The 24,000-nt window shown below is 41.1% G+C and overlaps 1 protein-coding gene across 8 annotated transcripts in view; it reads right to left on the bottom strand.

Annotated features, from left to right (window-relative positions):
* The window catches only part of LOC135101293 (circumsporozoite protein-like), a 277,378-nt gene that overhangs the window by 232,507 nt on the left and 20,871 nt on the right, over positions 1–24,000 (bottom strand). For all 8 annotated transcript variants that reach the window (XM_064005026.1, XM_064005020.1, XM_064005025.1 and 5 more), the window contains exon 3: positions 18,732–18,785. In XM_064005026.1, the coding sequence (XP_063861096.1) occupies positions 18,732–18,785 (54 nt within the window). The remainder of the gene's footprint in view (positions 1–18,731; positions 18,786–24,000) is intronic.

Genomic DNA, 24,000 nt, shown 5'->3' with positions numbered 1-24,000 from the left:
TACACTTTTATTTGAAATATTTAGATGCACGGTTCTACTTTATGCTTCTGTTTATCCTACTTAGTATTAAAACAAGAGCGGGATTTCATTAAGTTTATAAAGGAACGTTACTGAATGCTGTTGACGAGACAACGATGAGACAAATTCTTATTTCAGTTCTACATCACCAGTGTTTACGGCTTCACTCCAGAACAGGACTCCCTAACCTCCTCTCATCCCAAGCAAAGCCTCTTACGAGTAAATCGTTTCGTTATTGTCAATCTATTATCTGTTCTTTATATTCAAGAGAAAATATGGAAAAAGTTGAATCTACTTTTCTATATCATGTCTTCTGGGTTGTGACTGATTTCTTTCTAGCGTCTGCAGCTTAAGAGTGTCAATGAAGAATAAAGATGCTATTTCACTGAACTTAAAGCTTTCACTGTAAGGAATCTCTCTCTCTCTCTCTCTCTCTCTCTCTCTCTCTCTCTCTCTCTCTCTCTCTCTCTCTCTCTCTCTCTCTCTCTCTCTCTCTCAAACCATATCTCGCTCCCAAGTAGAATTCACCTTCTCTCTTTAACCCATCTGTATTTCACTAAGTAAGGCTATTTTCTAAGAAGTAACATCCTAACAATCCTCCTTCAGCTTGAGCAGCAACACTAATTTTATTGCAAACCTTCCAGTTCGACTTCGCTTAGATTACCTTACTTAAGGTTTCCAGTCAAGAGATACCCTGCCATGCCTCGCCTCACCCTCCCTAACACTCCGCCAAGACAATGATTCCCTTGGTACCATCGCCGCGTGTACCAGGATGAGAGAAAAGCCGACAGTCCACTGCTAAGCCATGCGCGGATTAGCGCCGTTAGCATCAGTCCGAGAACACAAGCAATTCAACTGACCTTGGAAAACCTTGAGCTGAAGCCAGGAGGGAAAGTAAAGTGTGTCTAGAATATGAAGGTGGTAGTTAAGTGAGACTGAAGAGGAGGAGCACAAGTCATGTTGCGATTGACGGATGAAGGCAATCTAGGGAGAGTGTCGCACAGAGGAGGCGGGACGCAAGGCGCCTTCAGGCCAGTCACTGCTGGTGTCCCTCGCCTCCCCTTCCTGCCTCGCTGCGAGGTGAAGGGGCCACTACCACCGCTGCCTCAACACTTACACTACCTTTGCGTCTCAACACTGAAAAGCTTCAATGAATGGGAATGAACGGGAAAGTAATGGTCACTTAGAATTGCTTAGAACAAGTACATGTTACTAAGTGTTTTAAATCAATCTGTCTGTCTGCGTCTGTCTGTTTATCTCTGCCTCACATGTTCACTATAATGTTCTGTAAGAAAGAGCATCCGAATTTCTGTTGCTTTGTTGCAGCACATCTGTTTGTATTAATGTTGTGTGTGTGTGTGTGTGTGTGTGTGTGTGTGTGTGTGTGTGTGTGTGTGTGTGTGTGTGTGTGTGTGTGTGTGTGTGTGTGTGTGTGTGTGTGTGCGTGTCTGGTGTAACATTGCGAGTGGAACAATATTTACGAGTATATTTGGTAGTTTTAGTAAATCAATGACAACTACGTATTGTGCCTGAAAAATGGCATACCGTAAATACGAGTCAATTAGAGAAAAAATATAGTTAGGTCACTATGTATGCATTTTCTTCGCTTACAGTAATTGTTATCATGAAAGAATATACGAGTAACGGAAGAGGCATACGTTTATATTATGCAAACATTATGCTGTATTAATATCCCACTGACTAATTGGACTTTTGGTTAAGTACTCGGTGCAGGGCACGGTAAAATATTTATCAAAGTGCTTTTACAAAAAAAAAATGTACAAATATACTCTTTAGAATGAAATATACCAGTTTCTGCCGCTATTTAAAACTACTTTGTCCATGTCTGTGTCTGCCCGCACATCCATCTGTCCCTCTGTCTATTTGTCTGTTTCTCTGTCTGCTTGCTTGCCTTCTATTTTTGCCTGCCTGCCTGTCTACCTGCTTTTTTACCTGCCTATCCTCTTCAAGTTAGGCTGACTATTTCCCTGTCACCCTGTCTGTCTGCCTGCTTCCTTTCTTTCTTTTGTTTTTATGTCCATCTACATCTCTCCCCGCCCGTTAGTCTGTCTGCCTCCTAGCTTGCTTGCTTGCCTCCCTGCCTGTTTGTTTGACCGTCTGTCTTCCTGCCTACCTGTCCGGTCTATCTCTCTCTCTCTCTGACGATTACCTAAACAAATCAACACATTATTTAAACCACAACTACGTAATACCAAGGTACTTGAAGGCTTGTCTGTAAGTGGTATCAGTGTGAACAGGTTACATCACGCTCCTATACAATCATGATTTGCGCAGCACACCCTCCATAGTAGGTTGGCAGGCACTTCCCACACGTTAAGGAGTCCTTCTTCATTTCACTCTCTAATTTAAACTTCTTTATGCAAATGAAATTAAAGTTCGGGATTTAAATGATCACTTACTTTCTTCGCGCATAACAAAAATGTGCTGGACAAATATAACGAAAAATATTTACATAAAAAATAACAATAATAATATTCGAGCCACACTTCACAGTAACGAAAGCTTTCATAAATAAAGGAAGATATTGCAAAGGTCGCACTGAAATATTATTTATCACCGTACAACTACCATACCTAATTCCCGGGAGCAGACTCATGCAGGATATAAAAAGATGAAAGACCAATAAATAGCGGTAGAGAGTCATGAGAACATGGCAATTCATCAAGGAACTCCCGAGAGAGAGAGAGAGAGAGAGAGAGAGAGAGAGAGAGAGAGAGAGAGAGAGAGAGAGAGAGAGAGAGAGAGAGAGAGAGAGAGAGAGAGAGAGAGAGAGAGAGAGAGAGAGTGAGAGAGAGAGAGAGAGAGAGAGAGAGAGAGAGAGAGAGAGAGAGAGAGAGAGAGAGAGAGAGAGAGAGAGAGAGAGAGAGAGAGAGAGAGAGAGAGAGAGAGAGAGAGAGAGAGAGAGAAAAAATAATAATTATATATATAAATGAAAACGAAATTAAATTGGTTAACATTCCAGCCACCACCACCACCACCACCAGCACGTCGCCGCCACCAGCTTGAACCGCAGTGAAAGGGAGCGCCATGCATGTGTTTAATTTCTGGCAGGGTTTTTTTTTTTATTTATTTACTTATTTTTTTTTTTTATTTTTTTTTTTTTTTTGCAATCCCGTAGAAAATTTGAAACGCCGTCTTGATAAATATTTTACCTCAAATCCGCGGGTAACAGTGTTTGTTTGTTACAGATTAAAACTCCTTGCCTCCAGGAAATGAGGGCACCTCATTTCATCTATTTTCATTCTTTCCTATATATTTTCCTTCGGGTTTTCCTTCTCTAACCCAGTAAGGTATTTACTTCAGATTTGTTTCCTGTACGGCTTATGACGGAGGGAGTGGAGGGTGAGGAGAGAGCCTTCTGCTTTGCTGTCCTTTTCTTCTACTATCACCTTAGTAGCCCTAGGACAGATCATCTCGTGAGAACCGCAAGGTTTGTTGTGGCCTGTATTTCTATGTAACTTTATGTAACTCTCCCTCGCTGTACACACACACACACACTCACACACACACACACACACACACACACACACGTTAATTAAAGAAATGCTGTTGTTCTGTCATGTATCCAGTATATTTTGTTTTGTTCTCCACAGGTAACAATTAATGTGGTGCTTTTCCCGTTTAAGTTCTCTGTGACCTCTGGTATTCTTTTAGCCTGTCTTTTTACTCTGACAGGCGATGCTACTGTTACGACGACGACGATGAGAACGAGGACGACGACGATTAGAGGCACCGCACGCACGACGGCAAAAACGACAGTGATGATTTTTGTAAAGTTAAGCACCAGTAGTAGCAGCAGCAGCAGCAGCAGCAGCAGAGGCAACAACAGCAGCAGCAGCAGCAGCAGCAGAGGCAACAACAGCAGAAGCAGCAGCAGCAGCAGCAGCAGCAGCAGCAGAAGCAACAACAACAGCAGCAACAGCTGCAGCAGCAATACCAACAAGAGCAGTAAGATCAGCGACGGCAACAGCAGCACCAGCAGCATCAGCAGCAGCAGCAGCAGGAGCAGCAGCATATTTAGTGTAATAATCTCCAACAGATAAAACACGCGGTGAGAAGTAACACGAGGCATCCTGGACAAACACCTGTCCACCTCGGCCCTGCAGGAGCTAAGATAGAGAAAATGCATTTATAGTTGTTCAAGTGTCCAGCTTAGGTTACAGAGGCGTAGGTTAAGTCAGCCTGGTTGCATGGTGCACACCAGGATGCATGATATTTTTCAAAGGTTACCCAGAATTGTTGGCTACATGGAAGTGTACATGACATGACCAGTGTCATGAGGAAGAAGAAGTAAGTTGCCATACTGCTTAGTATGAAAAGATATAAATTGTGATTAAAGTATTACAAATTCATGTATTATATTGGTATATTACAGTACACTCAAACGCAACCCGCGCCTCATGTGTTTGAGATGTGGCGTTTTAAGACTACAGAAAAAAAAGTCAAATATTCATGTAATTCTTTTGTAATCAGTTGTCCAAGGCTCAAGTGGACATAAATTTATTAAATTTATTTAATTTAAAGGGTGGATGGATTTAGAAAAGGTGGAAATACTGAAAAATAAAAATAATAACATTGAATAAATTATGAGAAAAAAAAATTACGTAGTAATAAGACAGTCTTCTGCAGGAGAAGAAAAAGAAAAAGGAATAGGAGGAATAATACAGCAACATTCTCGCATGCATTGTTGAAGTTGAAGTGTGGATGTCTGAAGCAGCAGCCTTGCCTGGCACTTTCACTCTCTAAACACAGCCCATCACAGGTCGAACTTTGCCTGGCGCCAGCGGAGATTTGACCAGTCGTAGTTTACATATATATGTTTCTTCCTCTGATGGCGGTGACGCTGCTGCTTCTTCCTCTGAGAGCAGTGGTGGTAGTTCTTTTTCTCTGCTTCTTTTTCTTGATTTCTTCCTCTGATGGCGGTAATGCTGCTGCTGCTGCTGCTGCTGCTGCTGCTGCTGCTGCTGCTTCTTCTTCTTCCTCTGATGGCGTTGCTTCCTGTTCTTGTTCTAAGACAGTCAGTTTGATGGTCTGAGTTGGTAGGTGCACACTCACCTCCCCTGCTCCCCAGTCATAATTCAAGTCAGGTTGGTGGAAGACTGGGAAGGGTAGGGAGGTGCTGCACACTCACCTCCCCTGCTCCCCAGTCATAATTCAAGTCAGGTTGGTGAAAGACTGGGAAGGGTAGGGAGGTGCTGCACACTCACCTCCCCTGCTCCCCAGTCATAATTCAAGTCAGGTTGGTGGAAGACTGGGAAGGGTAGGGAGGTGCTGCACACTCACCTCCCCTGCTCCCCAGTCATAATTCAAGTCAGGTTAGTGGAAGACTGGGAAGGGTAGAGAGGTGCTGCACACTCACCTTCCCTGCTCCCCAGTCATACTTCAAGTCAGGTTAGTGGAAGACTGGAAAGGGTAGGGAGGTGCTGCACACTCACCTCCCATGCTCCCCAGGTTACATTTGTAACATCTGTCAGGTTGGTTATTTTTGGAGTTGCCAGGGTCAGTCAGTCAAGCCCAGGGAAGTGCTACGCACTCACCTTGGCAAGATCAGAGGGGTGGTGGTGGTGGTAGATTTGGAGCTGGTAGGATGAGTCAGATTGGTGGTGGAAGTCAAACTGGGAGACTGGGAAGGGTAGGGAGGTGCTGCACACTCACCTCCCATGCTCCCCACGGTCAGTCAATTTGGTGGTCTGTTGCCAGATTAGAGTAAGATTTGTAAATCAGTCAGGATGGTTGTTTTTAGAGTTGCCAGGGTCAGTCAGGCTGGTGGTAGGGAAGTGCTACGCACTCACCTACCCTGGACAGGGTAAGATGTAGGGATGTAGGGATCAGAGTCACAGTGTCAGAGAGTTGCTCTTAGAAGTTGCCAGGATGAGTAAGGTCAAACTGGGAGACTGGGAAGTGTAGGGAGGTGCTGCACACTCACCTCACATGCTCCCCAGGGCCAGTCAGTTTGGTGATTACATATCTGTAAATCAGGCAGGTTGTTTGTTTTTTTGAGCAGCCAGGGTCAGTCAGTCAGGGTCAGACAAGGGAAGTGCTACGCACTCACCTTGCCAAGATCAGAGGGGTGGTGGTGGTGGTGGTCTGTACAGTTGGAGTTGCTCTTTGGAGTTGGTAGGATGAGTCAGATTGATGGGAGACTGGGAAGGGTAGGGAGGTGCTGCACACTCACCTCCCGTGCTTCACAGGTGGGGTGGTGGTCTTTGGAGTTGTCAGGATCAGTCAGGTTGGTATTGATTTATTTTTATTATTTATTGTTGATTGCCAGACTCAGTCACTTTTATTGACGGGGGGAGTAGGAGTTTTTTGGTTTTTACTTTATTTATTTTTTGTTAATTTTATTTTATTTATCTATTTTATTTTATTTTCTATTTATTTTATTGTTCTTTTCTTTATACCTATATATATTTTATTCTTTTTGGTGTGGTAGTCCGTAGACTTGGGGAGAGAAGGGAAGTGCTGTGCACTCACCTCTCTTGCTCTCCCGAGGTGGTAGGGAAGTTTTTATTTTATTTTATTCATTTATCTACTTATTTGCTTTATCTATTTATTTATTTACTTCATTTTATTTCATTTATTTATTTACTTTATTTTTTTATTTTTTTGCCTGGTAGGTTGGGAGAGAAGGGAAGTGCTATGCACTCACCTTTATGTTTTTTTATTTATTTTTTTTTTCCTGTTAGGTGGAGAGAAGGGAAGTGCTATGCACTTACCTTTATTTTTATTTTTTTATTTATTTTTATTTTTTTTATTTATTTATTTTTTTTTTTTTTTATTATTTTTTGCCTAGTAGTCCGTAGACTTGCCAGGGTTAGGTAGGGGAGAGAAGGGAAGCGCTGTGCACTCACCTCCCTTGCTCTCCCGGGGGCGGTAAGGCGGTGCCTTCCTCCCCTGGGGAGGGGTAGGGAGGTGCTGCGCACTCACCTCCCCTCCTCCCCGTGGGCAGCTCCATCACCGTACCTGTGTGTTTGAGGCACACATGGTGATGGAGGGATGCTCTTTGAAGGTTTTTGTGAGTTCCGAGAGGGGGGTTCGAACCTACGCGCCCCTCACTTCCCTCACGCCAAACTCCAAGTGCATCACTCTACCCACTGGGCCACGAGGGCCCTTTTTCTTTTTTTTAAAGTTGGTCTATTTCCCCATCTTCCCCATCTTTTTTGTAAAGTTGGTCTATTTCCCCATCTAATGTTCACGTCAGTATGTATTAAAGAATTATGATGTGAATTAATTTCATTACGTTATTTATTGATTGTATTTTCTATGGAATATGACCGCTGGCATCCCACACACACTGGGTTCCCAAAGACTGTCACTACGCCATGAAACCCCAACGGTAAACAAAATATATTTGAACACATGATTTCCCCTCCAGTGTTCATGCAGCACCAAAAGTTCAATAAGAAAAACTGCTGCTGATTCTAAAGTGAGCGTTCATTCCCACAGTGATAATTAGATAATTGTTGACTTGTGGGAGTATGTCGTGGAGTGCAAATAGCAGTAGGTGAGATCAGAGAACTTTACAGAGGCGGGCATTCCTTGTGTCTGGAGTCGCCTCCTGGGACCCTCCCCTGTGCTGCACCACCACCACCATCACCAACAACAATAACAACAACACAACATTACACCTGTCCATCCTGCAGCACGAGAATGACTCAGCCCAGAGAACCACGGATTGCTTTATTCGTAATTCACGTCCACTCTCAACATAGACATCAATCAAATTATGTCATTGAAAAAGCTGGTGAAGCACTCACTTCTTCACACAGGCTTTACTACCTATCAGCAGGATGAAAGCTTCCGACTGGGAGGAAGGGCGGCGTCGGGAGGGATTAAGGGAGAGAGGGTAGGGGGACCAGCGGAGGCTGCAAGTGTGTTTATGCTTCATAGGTATAAAAAAGAATACTGCATGAAAAAGAAGAAAGACCTGTGTCCCTCCCACCCCTGCTCCCCGCGTGAAGCGATACGCAGTGAAGTGGTACTGTTGTTGTTGTTGTTGTTGTTGTTGTTGTTGTTGTTGTTGTTGTTGTTGTTGTTGTTGTTATTATTATTATTATAATTATTATTATTATATATCATTATATATTATTATATATTATAATCATTATTACTATCATTATTACCATTATAATTATTATTATTACCGTCATCACCGTCACCAGCACCATCATTGTAGTGTAGCGGGTTTGTGTCCTTTTATTTCCGTGTCGTATCTTGTAAGTTGTAAGTTTTGATAGTTCAGTATTTGTAACGATGGAGACCTTGTTTTTTTTATTCTTTATGCACTGCACGGGGTCATTGGCATTTACATCTATATTTTCTACTGTTTTTTTTTTTCTGTTACTTATGTACTGAATCTATTTGTTTTGCAGAAAAAAAGTCCTTACAGTAACAGACCAAGAGGTTCTTATAAGTTTGTTTGGGTAACTATTCTACTCTATTAGTGGTAGAGAAAGGATAGCACAGAAGAAGGGTCCTTCCATCCCCCACCCCCTATCCCTCCAGGCAAGGATCTTCTTAATGAAAACTATTAATTTTAATGACTTCGGTACAGTGTTTGCTTGGTTCAAGATCTGCTGTCACTAAAACTCCCAGATCTTTCTCAGGATCCAAACTATTGATGGGGGATTACTTTTTATAATTTTCCAGCAGATTGCTATTTCCTATATTCAATACGTGGCATTTATCAAAATCAAAGTTATAAGCCACGTTTCACACCATTCAATGAGAGTGTATACATCATTTTGCAAAATTTGACGTTGGTTTGGTGTCAGTCTTGTTAGCAATTTTAGTATCTGTCAATTTTGACAGTTTACTTCTGATTCCTTCGTCTATGTCATTGATATATATTATGAAGAGGATCGGTCCTAAGATTAAACACTGAGGAACGCCACTATCTATATCAATCTAATTTGAAGAATTAGCGTTTGTGGTGACCCCCATACCACAATATATATTGTACTGTCAAAAAAAAAAAAAAAAACGAAAGAAAACAAAATAAGGAAAAAGAAAGAAGTGAAGATAAAATAAGTCAGAAGAAAGAAGAAATGGAATGTTTATAGTGATTGATGTGTTGCTGATATCATGTGTGTTTTTCTCACTGAACATTAATGGCGCCGACTGAATATTTGTTGTGTTTGTGCATGTGATATTGTCTGTGTTTTGCACGATGATTGCGTTGATCAGTGAATATGTTGAAGAGATATAAGGTAACACCTAATAACTTTGAATGATTTAAAGATGAATGCGAGTGAGAAATTTTGAGTTGTAAGAAATGTAAATAATTAGTAGTTATTAATTAAAATATGAAAATGTTTGTGAGTTTTACAGTACCATTTATAAACCAATTCCTTGCAATATCTCAGAACACGACACGTTAATTCAGTATGTCTGTCTGTCTATCTGTCTGTCTCTCTGTTTGTCTGTCTATTTACCTAATCTATTTTCTACTTACTGAACTGTTTATCTACCCATCTATTTATTTTTATATCTAATTAAATACTTATTCATTTATTCATCTATCTATCATTCTATCTATCCATCCATCTGTCCATTTATATATTTATTTATCAGCCAGTCGATCTATTTAACCATTTACCCATCCAGCCATCTATCTATAACTCTACCTGTTCAACCAGATACCTATTCATTAATCAATTCGTCAGACCAACAACACATTTCTCTATCTGCGCCTGAACATACTCACCGATCCATCTCCCCGTTCACCGCCACTGTACCGAGATAATGCACCCTCAATACACTCCTATACTCGGCGGCGGCTAGGCAACGCTATTTCGACATGTTCCACTAAGCATCCCTCCAGTTCCTCCCACAGCTCCCTGCTTATGAGGGGAGACAAGGCCCTGCTAATACTACGGGACGGGAGGAGGAGGGGGAGGAAGAGGAGGGGCGTCTGTTGCAAGCATTATGTCGGCAAAAGGAAGGATGGAACGTAAGTGAGAGAGGATGAAGGATGGTGGAGCGAGGGAAGAGAAGAAAGGAATTCCTGAAAATGGGAGAAGTTCAGAATGATGTGTGATGTTGTTGTTGTTGTTGGTGGTGGTGGTGGTGGTGGTGGTGAGGGACAGGAGATTAATTACGAATGATTAGTGGTGGCGGGGGTGAGGTATGGGACAAAATCATGGTGAAGTGGAGTGTAAGCTGTGGTGATGGTGACGGTGATGGTGATGTTGTGGTGACGAGGATGAGCTTGTGCGTGAATGATTACTTAATAGTGATGACAGGTTAATAGAGCGTCAGTTTATATTAACAGCCACTGGACATGATACATTACGGACAGCTGGTGTGCAGTGGAGGGAGCGTGTTATTATCATAGTCTCCAGATCACTTATTAGAGTCTAGAATAGATCATAAGGGTAACAATTTGGTTACAGTTTACAATACCACTTAATTTCCGCATGGTAAAGAGTGGATGGAAAAGAGAGTTAAATCAGGTTGGTTCATTTAGTTAGGAAGGTGTCTTGATACTCGTCTCTTATAGCAACTCAAGTCATACGGAGGTGAGTAAACATATATGATCAGTTCAAGTCATAACAAGTTTGGGAAGTTAGATAAAAATCAGGGAGAATTACGGAGTTTAACTGTGAAAGGGATCAAAGAGTGAAGAGGCCAGCCAACTGTCGCACTATTAAAGAGAAAACAAGGGCTGAAAGTAAGTGAAAAGCCTAGTTGTATCAGAGCGTGTGTTTCATGAGCAGGGCTGAACTGTAGCGTTTGGATTGCTTTGTATTCATGGTGAGGGGAATCACACCAGGGGCGGGATGTGATACGTTAATAGGAGTGTTTGTATGCATAATAAAGTGACACAATAATGGATATGGAACGTGCCACATTGATTGCTTTGCATTGATTTTAAAGGGAAATCATGCCACAAATGAAATGTAACACGTTATTTGGAATTTTTATCCATGAAAAGAACCGTAGTAAGGCAGTTCAAGGATGCACTAAGTGGTAGTCAGATGACACTTGATCATAAAAGTCCATGAATACTTAACTAAACGCATAGAAAAAAAAAGTACTGAAATTTTAAAGAACACATGCTTCTCTCTGACGAGCATCACTCGCAACACTTGCATTACATTCAGTCCCGAAGAGTTCTCAAGAGTCCTTTTAAATTACATAAAACAATCACACTAGAGAAATGGTTCTCAACTGGTGATACAGGTGATGTAGTCTGCAGTTCGGTGTTGATTAGTTGTATTATTTGTCCAATCTCTTTTACAGGTATGGGCATGTAATTTGATTTGTGGTCATTTATTATGGAGTGTGGTGTGCTATGTCAGTGTGTGCAGTTGACGACAAAAGATGGTATATTACAACCCAAACCAAAATTGAAGGGGTCCACATTTTCTTTTTGTTTTTGTTAGTGGCCCGTGGCCTGAAAGGAGTTGAAAACCACTGCACTAGAGGGTAATAACGGCATTAATAAAAGCGTCCACTTCAAACACCCCTTTGTCTTTGCCTTTGGGCGCACAAATTACCTCAGAATGTTACGTCACAATGAATAAGACAAGTGAAAAAGCTTTCTTTCTCTTAAATTTGAATACCGTCTTTTCGGAAATATTGATTTTTTTTCTTAATTTTGTGCAATAAGAAAAAAAAACGTGCAATTTTCAGAAGTGAAAAAATCTACAATTCACCTTAAGGAGGAGGAACAGAAAAAAATTGTGAACTCTACCACCACCACCACTACCACTACCACCACCACCACCACCACCACCACCACCACCACCATCACCTCCTCCTCCTCCTCCTCCTCCTCCTCCTCCTCCTCCTCCTCCCCCTACTCCTCTTTTTTTTATATAAAAATAATAATAGAATCACATTTCATTCTTTCCAATCAAAATGCAGCCAGTTTTTCCCACACTGCACGATGGTTTTCCCACGCCGGCACAAGCACAAGGGCGTGTCAGTTTGGCAGAAGTCATACACTGCTCTTGCTTACTTTACTAAATGGTAGTTAATCTAAATGAATTCCAAACCGATATGTAAAGACCAGTGGGAGTATTTCTGTTTTGGTTATCCATTGTAATCACATTTAATCCTCATTTTCTTCGTCCGCATTCTCCTGTTATTGATCAACTTTGTGATTTTAAGTACTAGAGGTCAAAGTTGCAAGGGATAACCTGTGTATGCAGCCTCTAAAGGGAAGGCACACAAACCCAGTGACCGAAGCTGTGGCCTGATTGACTGCCGCCTCCCTGGAAAGCGCAACGCAAGGATGCTGCACCACCCCTCAACAACCAAACTGTGCCTTCACCTGCGCTACGCACACACCACATCACACAACTATCATGCATTTACACTCTCCCTCACAAACAAAAGTAGACAGACCACAACTCTTTCCCTCACTATTCTCTCAAGTTCTATGTGGTTTTTCTATACCACGTGGTATCAATTCCTGTATCTTGTCAGCTTCTGCTGGAGGGATTGGTGGGGAGGAACCTTCTGTACTATCCTGTATCTCCCAATAATAGTTAATGTAGAATAATTATCCAAACAGCCTCGTCAATACCTCAAGGTTTGGTTTTCCAGTGCATTCCTTTGTATTCCTTTGTATTCTTTCCTCCTCCTCCTCCTCCTCCTCCTGCTGCCTTTGCTGCTTCTGTTGGAAGTCATGGCTGATGAATAACACGTGAAAATGTTCTTAAATCACCCAGTGAAATCATAACTCGAGCTAAGACAGAGAGAGAGAGAGAGAGAGAGAGAGAGAGAGAGAGAGAGAGAGAGAGAGAGAGAGAGAGAGAGAGAGAGAGAGAGAGAGAGAGAGAGAGAGAGAGCGTTCTAGGCCAGAGAGCCACATCAGTCCCCTTCCCCCCCACCCCTTCACCCCAGGAACACACTTTAAGCAACCATTCTGTAGACGCATCACGGGATCATTTTTAAGAGCAATACTGGATGACCATTTGGGGAGCCACACTCCACGGCCACACGCGGGTCTGTCAGGAGGAAGGGGGCGGGCAAGAGGGGCAGGCGGACCATACCAGCGTGTGGGGTCAAAATATATCCCGGCAAAAAGGAGATAGAGGAAGTGAGGCTATGTTTTAATCCTATACATTATTAAAGACAAAAAAAATGGTCTATATGAATGAAAATATGGAAAATAATTTAGATTTTTTCCTTTTTACAGACAAATTAAAAGGAGACGGAGGAGGTGAGACTAAAGTTTACCCCTATTTATTGTTAAAAATTGTTCTCTATGTGAGGATATGAAAAAGGAATATAACAACAGTATGATATTTTTTTCTTTTCTTTTCTGGACAAACTTGCTTATAGCTAGAAACATATAACAGCAAAAAGAAAGCAGACAAAAAAGAGAATAGTGTTTTACAGAGTACATCGTTGAAAAAAAAATGGTTTGTATAAATCAAGATATGAAGGAGTATAAAATGATATATATATATATATATATATATATATATATATATATATATATATATATATATATATATATATATATATATATATATATATATATATATATATATATATATATATATATATATATATATATATATATATATATATATATATATATATATTTTTTTTTTTTTTTTTTTTTTCGTGGAACTCACTTGTCAATTTAAGTAAAAATAAAGTGGAAATGCTGAAGATAAACAAAATAATGGAGGAACACTAAACCTTTCACGAAAATGGAACTGTTGATATTACTGGAATTTTTATTTATTTTTTCAAGTGTACATCATTATCCCAGACTACATCACCACAACTACATCATTCCGTCACAGCGTAAAGGGAGAGACTATAGTGGTGATGATGTCACTGTATTTATGCTCTACAAGCTGCATCACTTTAACAAACTTTAGGCGCTGTATCATTACAAACACAACTCATCACCCACAGCAGAGTACCACACTAACATCCGACATTACCTCACCCTCCTGAGCCAATAACCTGCAGGGAGTGCCACAGCCCCGCCAGGCTACATAGAATACAAGCAATCACCCTGAGAGCGCACCCCGTCACGTGGCTCACTCTAATAGAAGCTTACAGTGTAGGGAAGCTGCCTCTGAGCGTCACATAATCCTGCACGCCATGCAGACCACGCTACACTACGCCTCCTCCTCCTCCTCCTGCTCCTCCTGCTCCTACTCCTCCTCCTCCTTGTCACCGCCCGACCACTTGCCTTCCTCTTTTACATACAAGCTGCACGCCCCACGCGGCGCATGCAAACACTAGCCCGTCGCCGTACATTTGGCCGTTTGCTCTGCTCTCGACACCCACACCCATGCACGTCACTGAGAGAGAGAGAGAGAGAGAGAGAGAGAGAGAGAGAGAGAGAGAGAGAGAGAGAGAGAGAGAGAGAGAGAGAGAGAGAGAGAGAGAGAGAGATATTCAAGGCAAAAAGTAAATTCTTTCATACAAATGCACCACATTAAGCGCCTCCAGCGTAAGGCTGTATAATCATTAGGCAGGAAGCGCGGCAGGAAACACCTGAAGTCTATACAGAAGGCAGGGCGTGTTTCACTTGCTGGTCTTGCCTCTCACTTTTTTAATATGTTTTTTTTTTTTTTTTTTTCTCTTGCGTGGATTGACAAGGTGTGGAGAAAATAGTAAGAAAATATAAATAATAGAAAAAACTGAATTGGTGTCACTCCAGCTGATAATCCTGCTCTTTACAACAACAACAACAACAACAACAACAACAACAACAACAACAACAACAACAACAACAAAAACTACTACAACTACTACTACTACTACTACTACTACTACTACTACCACTGTTAATAACATTCCCCTATTACATCTCAGGAAAGCTTTATTTTTCTCCAATCCTTTATGATTCTTAAAAACATGGAACTGCATTTTGGAAATAAAAATTCAAATAGCCGAACAAAAAATCAATTAGATGCAAAAGATATTGGACGGCTCAACTTGAAACACTGGAGTAAACAATGCAATACATCTTGAATTTAGAGTCAGTATAAAATGGTATTTTAACATTTGCATATAGCCACTACTTATACTCACACTCTCATATCTTCTTGGCGAATGGCAAACAGAGGAACAAAAAAATATCTTTTTAGTTGCCGCTTCCATATATACAGACAAAAAAAAAGAGAGAAAAAAAAGTCAATAATAAAAAATCTAAATATGTTTCTTGAAGTGCCTCAGTACTCTTAAAACAACTAGTCACAGGAAGGGGAAAAAACAGAAACAGACAGAGAATTCCAGAGTTTACCAATGAAGGGGATGAAAGAATGAAGATATTGCTTAACTCCTGGACTACTGAAAGGGAACGGAATAAAGGTGAAAGTCTTGTGTAGCGTCAGCGTGGGGAAGGAGAGACGCATGCTGATGGCAAATTCAGAAGAGCAGTAACCATAGAAATAACAACACAAGACAGACTTCCCCCATTTTTTTCCATCTTCATATACTTGTGTGCATTTTTTGTAGCATATCAGTGTATTTGCTATGGTAAGCTCAGTAGGTATGAAATGTTCTCTAGGGTATGCATTAATTCATCCATTTATTTATTTATTTATTTATTCACTTATTTATTATCTATTTATTTCATATTCTACTTTTTATTACCACATCGTATTGAGAGGCACTTTTGTGACTCACTGTTTCCTTTACATTGAGAAATTACTTGTTTATTACAGTACAGCATAAAGCAAGTGTCTGCAGTGAGTCAGACACTTTGTCAAGCAGCCTTACCTTACATGCACATGGAATAACATAGGCAAGCATGACAGCCTTCACTTAAATGTAAACCTAAAAATGGAAGGGCGTACACTGCGCTACAAAAACAGCTCCGTCCCCGTCACTCACCGGTAAATTGTGAGTGTGTCAGGAGGAGCAGCAAAAAGCCAGTCCTCGTCGTCTGGCCGCGAGGAAGGAAAAAGGTCCCGCCGCTGCTGCATCCGACAAGACAAACACAAAATCAGAGGACTGTGTTAAACCCTCAAGACAAAAAGAAAAAAAAAGTGTCTGAGTCTGATGGTGTCAACCAAGACTGGCTATCCCGTATATGAAGTGAGTTATGGCAAATAATTCGCGCATTTTGCGCCCTCCAGCTCGATCTGTAGTGATGAGGCGATAGTTGCAAGAGTTGCGAGGCAGAAACCTTCGCCCACATGTCGATAAATCGAAATATGCAAAATAAAACAAAAAGGGTGAGTCTGACGAAGAAATTACATAAAATAAGAAAGATACGCCTTCAAAAGTTAATAACCAAGAAGTGTTTCCGAAACTGAAATCGAAACTTTTATATGCGATGGACACCAAAAGGTGCTCCTGGCCAAATCATCGTTGTACCCTCCAGGGCCAGGCGGGAGCGGTGGGGTGTACAGATGTGCGGTAACAAAAATAGAACCACCTCGCTCTGCTAGGGGAATAATCCCTCCATAGATATTCAATACGTTACTAAATGATAAAGAAAATCATAAATTTTCTTTCATTCGCTGACAAGGAAAATAGAAAAAGTGATGAAACTAATATTTTCAGAAATCTACAACGACGAGCCTCTAAAAAAAGGGAGACAAATAGTGTGGGCCGGCTCTAGTCATCAAGGCCCACGTCACCTTGACTTTTCAAGGTGACAATCAACACACACACAGACAAATAACAACACTTCACAGAACAATACAAGCTTTCCTCTCTTTGATTTTACTTGAATAAAGCTGCAACAAAGGTTATGACGCTAAAAAGTTACCTTAGGTTAGGTCACAAATATCAAGGTGGTAACGCTTCCCGGGAAATCAGAGTTAAAAATAATATCAATACATATGGGGAGTTTTCGGAGCTAAATCGCTAGATGTCGTTGCTGCTCATCTAACTGTAGGAAAGAGAGCTAGAATATTGTTGTAGTAAATCCCAGGTGCGTAAAGATGCATAGAACATTGATCATCATGATACTATTGAAATGACGTATCGACTTTTCAATATCCGGTATGGATAATATTGAGAGAATGTGGTCAAATTATTATCATTTTTTTTTTTTTGTGATTATCGAGTAAACTGCTAACATTTTCTAAATAAAGCATATTACAAGTATAAAAACTATTGATTTGGACAATGAAAAAAGTAAAAAAAATCACACTGTACTATATAGTATGACACAACCTACTCAGTAACATCGTGATATAAGGCTCTAGTTTTTTTTCTTTCTGGGTATTTTAGCATCACTCTCACGAAGCGAGCGACAAGGCAAAGTAATCGAGAACCAAAACAAACATCTCTCAGGCGATCCTGCTGCTGCTGTAGTGTCCAGCTGCCGTAATCCATTGCTTAGGGCGTAGTGGAGATGGGCACCGCAGCAACATTCAACTTCATGTCCGACAACGTGTTTCTTAAGTTCAACCAGCGCGGCCGAGTCAGGTGTTTGTTTTGGTTAGAGATACAGCATTACTATCGCCAGGACACTCGAGTTGCCATTTTTTTTATTAAAATTTCCGTTTCCATAAACTAGGAAGGAGATCTATGTAATTTGGACTTTTGACTGTCACAGACATGTTGCCTTTATGTTTACTGTCGTCTAGATTAAGACGTTTCCAATCAAGAGTGTATTCATTTGGAAATCTTAAGATTAACAAATAAATCTAAATGCCGATTCACTAGAAAATCAACTTATATACATTTGTTCATGAAAAGAGTTTCATTTTACTTGTGTTACCACTTAGAAGGGATTACGTAGAAAAATATATTATATAAGCCCATTGCATCTTCATGTAAATAGAATAACACTGTAGGTATATCTGATATTGCTTGTATGTGAGAGAAGAGTTTGTGTCTGTGCTGCCACCTGGTGACAACCACTAGTTCTGAAAACTCCACATTCAACAAAGAAAATGTAAATATGTTTTCTCCATAAAAGGAAATATTTTATATTATTTTATTTTCATTTTATTTATTTATTTTTTTATTTATTTATTTTTTACGTGGAAATCAAATTAACACTAAATTAAATGTGTTACAGTAATAGTTTCCAAGGAGACTTTATCATAACATGCAAAATATTAATCTACATAACGGTAAAACACAGTAAAGGATAAATAAACGGATAAATTAGAAAATCTGATATTTGTTACCTAAAAAGTCCTCAAGAGAATATTCCTGTTATTGTGGAATGTTTTTTTGTAATTGCATCTTTCCTTTCTTCACTCACATATTCGTACATACAAAAGATATATAGGAAAAAAAATATGAACGCAAAAATGATAGCTAATTGTTAGGTTTCAACTGAATCTCCAAGTAAATATTTATAACAAAAAGAAAATATATGATTTCGTATCCTTTTTTTCTCTATGCATACACTAAAATAAGCACACGAAGACTGAAATACAAAAAATATAGTTTTGAAAAAGATTCGGTTAATCCTCAAAGGACTTTTTCCCTGTAAGATGTTGCAATGAACATTATAGACTAAATTTACATTCTTTCTTCTTTCATATATATACCCTGGGAAGGCAGAAAAATGGGAGACAAAAACAACGCTTTGGAAAAAGGCTTAAACTAATCCTTCAATGGATAATACTACTGACACGATACCATGGAAGCACATCCTTTCTTTCCTTCATAGATTCGTGGGAAGCTGACAGGAGAAAGGCAGGCAACAGTGACAGGTTTCGGTTGACATGGAAAAAAAAAAGTTTAACAGCGAGTTCCAAACAGAGTGCACATGATGTAATGAAGCAGGTACTCACTTTCCTCCTGCACGTGTTGGCAGTGTTCACCGCGGCACCACCTGCCATCCTTTCCTGAAAATATCAAAACATCCACATAAGAAAGTGATGCAGCTTGACTATTCTAAAAAGAGCTAAAAATGAAGCATCATGAACAGAACCACCACAAATCCTTTACTGCATGAGTTACAACATACACATGAACAAAAAAGGAGAGAATAAATACTGAAGAAATGTCATAAATAAAATATTTTAAATTCCTTCAAGCAAGAACACATGGATACATGAAAAACAACACTGAAAACAGAACACACTTGAAACGCTGAGAATGTTAAATATGCACAACAGTTGCAACAAAATAAAACGAACAAGCACAATTACATATATAACAAGATCAAATAAGAAAATAAAAAGAAGCAAAAATATTAAATGCAAAGCTTCCCAACATTCAGCGGTACAAACCTAAAAACAACAGCAAGGATATACTTAGAAAATAATAAGTACCACTTCAGTCTAGCCATAAAAAGTATTCACGGCACAAAACATGAAAGTCCCTTTTGAGTATCTCTGCCAAGGTGGCCTGACTCATCTATTCTTCTTTCTTTATTGTTATTCAGTAATACAACACATCCACCTTCCTCCGTTTGTGGTTCTGATAACAACAACAACAACAACAACAACAACAACTCTCTGACCACTCCTAGTAAGATACCTGCCTTTTCGTGTGGTTACTGCGAGGACACAGGATGTTCCCTATAACCTTTTACACAACAAAACAACAACAACAACAAAGGCTCCACAGACCACAAAGATATCGTAGTTGCTGTTGGTTCTGGATGTCACCGCTTCTTGGTAAGGATCTCAACAAAAGCAAACACCTGTGAGATCGACCCTCCTTCATGCTTGTGCTGCTAACTCGTCTGGATGAAGCAATACATTTAGTGTGATACCTTTCACAGGACCTGCGTATATTGTGTCTACATATTTCAGTTCATGCGGTCATCTGAATACAAAAGCCTCACTGCAAAGCCAAGGTAGTGTTTCGCTGGCAATATTATTCCTATATACGCATTACCAAACGCATCCTATATTTTTTTTTTTTTTTTTGTCCCGTCACTTACCAAACCAGTGTCAGACGCTCTTTCGATAAGGTCCCGCAGGAGGTCGTCTTTCCTACCACGGCAAGACTCACACGATTTACTCATATTTTCCCTGGAACATAATGTAATGAAGCTCCAGATGTTAGGCTGGAGATGACCAGCTAATAAACAAATATATAAATACATATCCTCATTAAAAGCATTAACGACGTGTAATTCAATCTCCCGTCGTCTGAACACACGAGTAATCACACGTCTGATGAAGGCATGCTAATGAACACCCAGGTGAGGGGTCTTTTTATTCGCTACTCACACTTGAGACTCGCGAGCCCTCGGAGTATTTAAGCCACTTATAAACTTTTTATGCAAATATACTTTCATTTACACTTTCTCTCTCTCTCTCTCTCTCTCTCTCTCTCTCTCTCTCTCTCTCTCTCTCTCTCTCTCTCTCTCTCTCTCTCTCTCTCCCATCATTTATCTCTGCATAGAAATGATTATCAAATGCCTTGACTATTAAGGCCTGCTAAAATAATAACAATAATAATAACAATAATAATAATAATAATAATAATAATAATAATAATAATAATAATAATAATAATAACAAACAGTTGTAATGAAAACTCCAGGACATCTGGTTTCATAGAGTTTATTCCAAGCCTCCAGTACTTCCCCTACATAAGGGCTTGTGTGAGTACCTTACCCTCTCCTGGCCCTCTAGTTGCCCTTCATGGGATCCGATGCTCATAATCGTTTTAATTGATCCATCATATCAGCTTCGTCTCTCTCTCTCTCTCTCTCTCTCTCTCTCTCTCTCTCTCTCTCTCTCTCTCTCTCTCTCTCTCTCTCTCTCTCTCTCTCTCTCTCCAGAACTAACAATATAAAGAATAGCAGGTTCGAGGTATTCTGTGGTCGCAAGACTCGGCCCCATCAGACTGTGCGAGCATTTTTATGTTGATCTGCTTCTCTGCAATAATATTTTATGTCAATGAGCCTTTGGTTGTTAATGAAGGTGCCACCAGCACGTGGAATGACTCACCGACAGACAGATACACACACACACACACACACACACACACACACACACACACACACACACACACACACACACACACACACACACACACACACACACAGACACACACACACAAACACACACACACACGCACACACAGACAGACACACACACGCTAAGATCAAAGCTTTGTGTGGCCTACAAAAGCACACTTCATCTCTTCCTTGCACCTCACACCTTCCTGCTAATCTCGCGGCTCAGGAGATGAACGATCACTTTGCTGCTATCTGTCAAACCTTTCCTCCCCTCCACACCACTCCGCTTCCTGCCTATCTTCCCGCTCCCTCCCCTCCACACACTGTCCAGGCGATGGATGTTTTTAAGAGAATACTTAAATTTAAACCAAGATCCACCACACCCACTGACCTTCCTATAAAAATTTACAAGGAATTTGCTGTAGAGCTAGCAACACCGCTATGCTCCATAATAAACGCCTCACTCTCCCAACACTCTTGCCCCGCGGACTGGAAGACATCTTACGTCACACCCATCCCCAAAACTTCCAGTCCTCAGTCACTCAATGACCTCAGGCCAGTCTCTATCACTCCCATCCCTAGCCTTATTTGTGAAGATTTTGTATATGACTGGGCATACACCAAAATTTGTAACACCGTGGATATCAGACAATTCGGAAATATTAAAGCCACCTCCACCTCACATTACCTGACCAGCTTCCTTGAATTCATCCACAGCCACCTGGACAAGCGAAACACCTCTCTAGCTGTTGCTTTTGTGGACTTCAAAAAAGCCTTTGATCTTGTTGATCACACTGTTGTCATCAGCAAGGCAGTAAGTCTGGGTCTCCCTCCTAATCTGATAGCGTGGCTAGCCGACTTCCTCACAGGGAGACGTCAGGCCGTTCGCTATCAGGGCTCTGTCTCTAATTTCCAACAGCTGACATGTGGAGTCCCACAGGGGACCAAGATGGGTCCTCTATGCTTCCTCCTCCTCATCAACGACGCCCTCACCGACACCCCCCATCGCTGGAAGTATGTGGACGACTGCACCGTAGGCGTCCCAGTTTCCACCAAGAACCCGGACTACTCGCCACTGCAAGCAATTCTGGAGCGACTGCAGACGTGGACAGAGGAGAGCAGGATGACCATCAACCACAGCAAAACTGTGGTGATGCATTTCTGTACCTCCTCTGTACCAGTGCCCCCTCCCCGGCTCACAGTGGGCCCTCACCCCCTCCAGGTGGTCCAATGTGCCAAGCTTCTCGGAGTCACGGTGAACGACCAGCTGACCTGGAAGCAGCATGTCGCCAGCACCGTGAGATCAGCTACCTACAGGCTGTACATGCTGCGCAGACTCAGGTCGCTGGGGACGCCGACAGATGAGTTAAGGGGGGTGTACCTTAACTTCATCCTCCCCAAACTCATGTACGCCTCCCCAGCGTTGTCCTCCTCCCTCACACACACTCAACAGCTACAGCTAGAGAGTGTGCAGAAAAGGGCGTGCAGGGTCATCCTTGGCCCTGCATACACCACCTATGAAGAAGCCCTGACCACCCTGAGTCTGTCCAGAATATCCACCAGGCACCGAGAGGCTCTGGAGAAGTTTGGGAGGGGACTACTGCATCATCCGCGTCTCAGAAACATGCTGCCGCCCGACGCGCCTCGCCCTGTCCATGCCACCAGACACCACAACAAAATAACACCCCTGAAGGCGCCGCGCACGGACCGGTACAGACTCAGTGCGATTCCCACCATGGTGCGAGCCATCAATCAATAGTATTTCCCTCCTAGATTAGACTTACCTTTAGGATTAATGTTAAGTTTTTCCCCATCCCCTATGTACATTTTCAGTTTGTCAACTGCCTAAATAATAAACCGTTTATTATTATTATTATTACACACACACACACACACACACACACACACACACACACACACACACACACACACACACACACACACACACACACACACATACACACACAAACACACAGTATCCGAGAAAAGCTTCTTGACTGTGTCCGTCAGATTTATCAAATTATTTATAGCTAGGATCCTCTTTAGGGCACTCAGGAGACTACAGTCACTACACGCGGCTGTGCACTATAGAAGGAACAACAAAGGTATAGCTACCACAATTACCTTTTTTTTTTTTTTCCAGCAATCTGTAAATCTGTTTGGCTGCTGCTCGAGGTGGCAGAGCATTAACCGGAGCTGAGAGTATGGTGGGATGGATGTTTTGACGGTATCTGTCCCTTTCTCTCTCCAAGTGGATATTGTACAGTAGCTACCAAATTATCTTTATTTTAAAGAGCTCTACATTCTGACACAATGGACGATAATATTTGACACGTTTGGTGATAACGCCAGTGACAATTGGTAGCCCTGCACACCAACCTTACCGACACTTGATCAGGCAGCGGGTTTTGTATTGTTCATTATGCCACAGTTCGCGCCACACTTTAAAGATAGTTTTCGGAGATACTGTACATTCATTGGCTGAAAGGTTCTTTATACAGTCATACAGATCAGTTACTTTCAACTTGGGTCCACTTAGACTAATATGTATGAGACTACACTTTTATTTGAAATATTTAGATGCACGGTTCTACTTTATGCTTCTGTTTATCCTACTTAGTATTAAAACAAGAGTGGGATTTCATTAAGTTTATAAAGGAACGTTACTGAATGCTGTTGACGAGACAACGATGAGACAAATTCTTATTTCAGTTCTACATCACCAGTGTTTACGGCTTCACTCCAGAACAGGACTCCCTAACCTCCTCTCATCCCAAGCAAAGCCTCTTACGAGTAAATCGTTTCGTTATTGTCAATCTATTATCTGTTCTTTATATTCAAGAGAAAATATGGAAACAGTTGAATCTACTTTTCTATATCATGTCTTCTGGGTTGTGACTGATTTCTTTCTAGCGTCTGCAGCTTAAGAGTGTCAATGAAGAATAATGATGCTATTTCATTGAACTTAAAGCTTTCACTGTAAGGAATCTCTCTCTCTCTCTCTCTCTCTCTCTCTCTCTCTCTCTCTCTCTCTCTCTCTCTCTCTCTCTCTCTCTCTCTCTCTCTCTCTCAAACCATATCTCGCTCCCAAGTAGAATTCACTTTCTCTCTTTAACCCATCTATATTCCACTAAGTAAGG

Source organism: Scylla paramamosain, chromosome 6 (genome assembly GCF_035594125.1).
Source record: "Scylla paramamosain isolate STU-SP2022 chromosome 6, ASM3559412v1, whole genome shotgun sequence".
Classification (NCBI taxonomy): domain Eukaryota; kingdom Metazoa; phylum Arthropoda; class Malacostraca; order Decapoda; family Portunidae; genus Scylla; species Scylla paramamosain.
The sequence above is the reverse complement of the archived record's forward strand: the minus strand, read 5'-3'. Positions and strand labels throughout refer to the sequence as shown.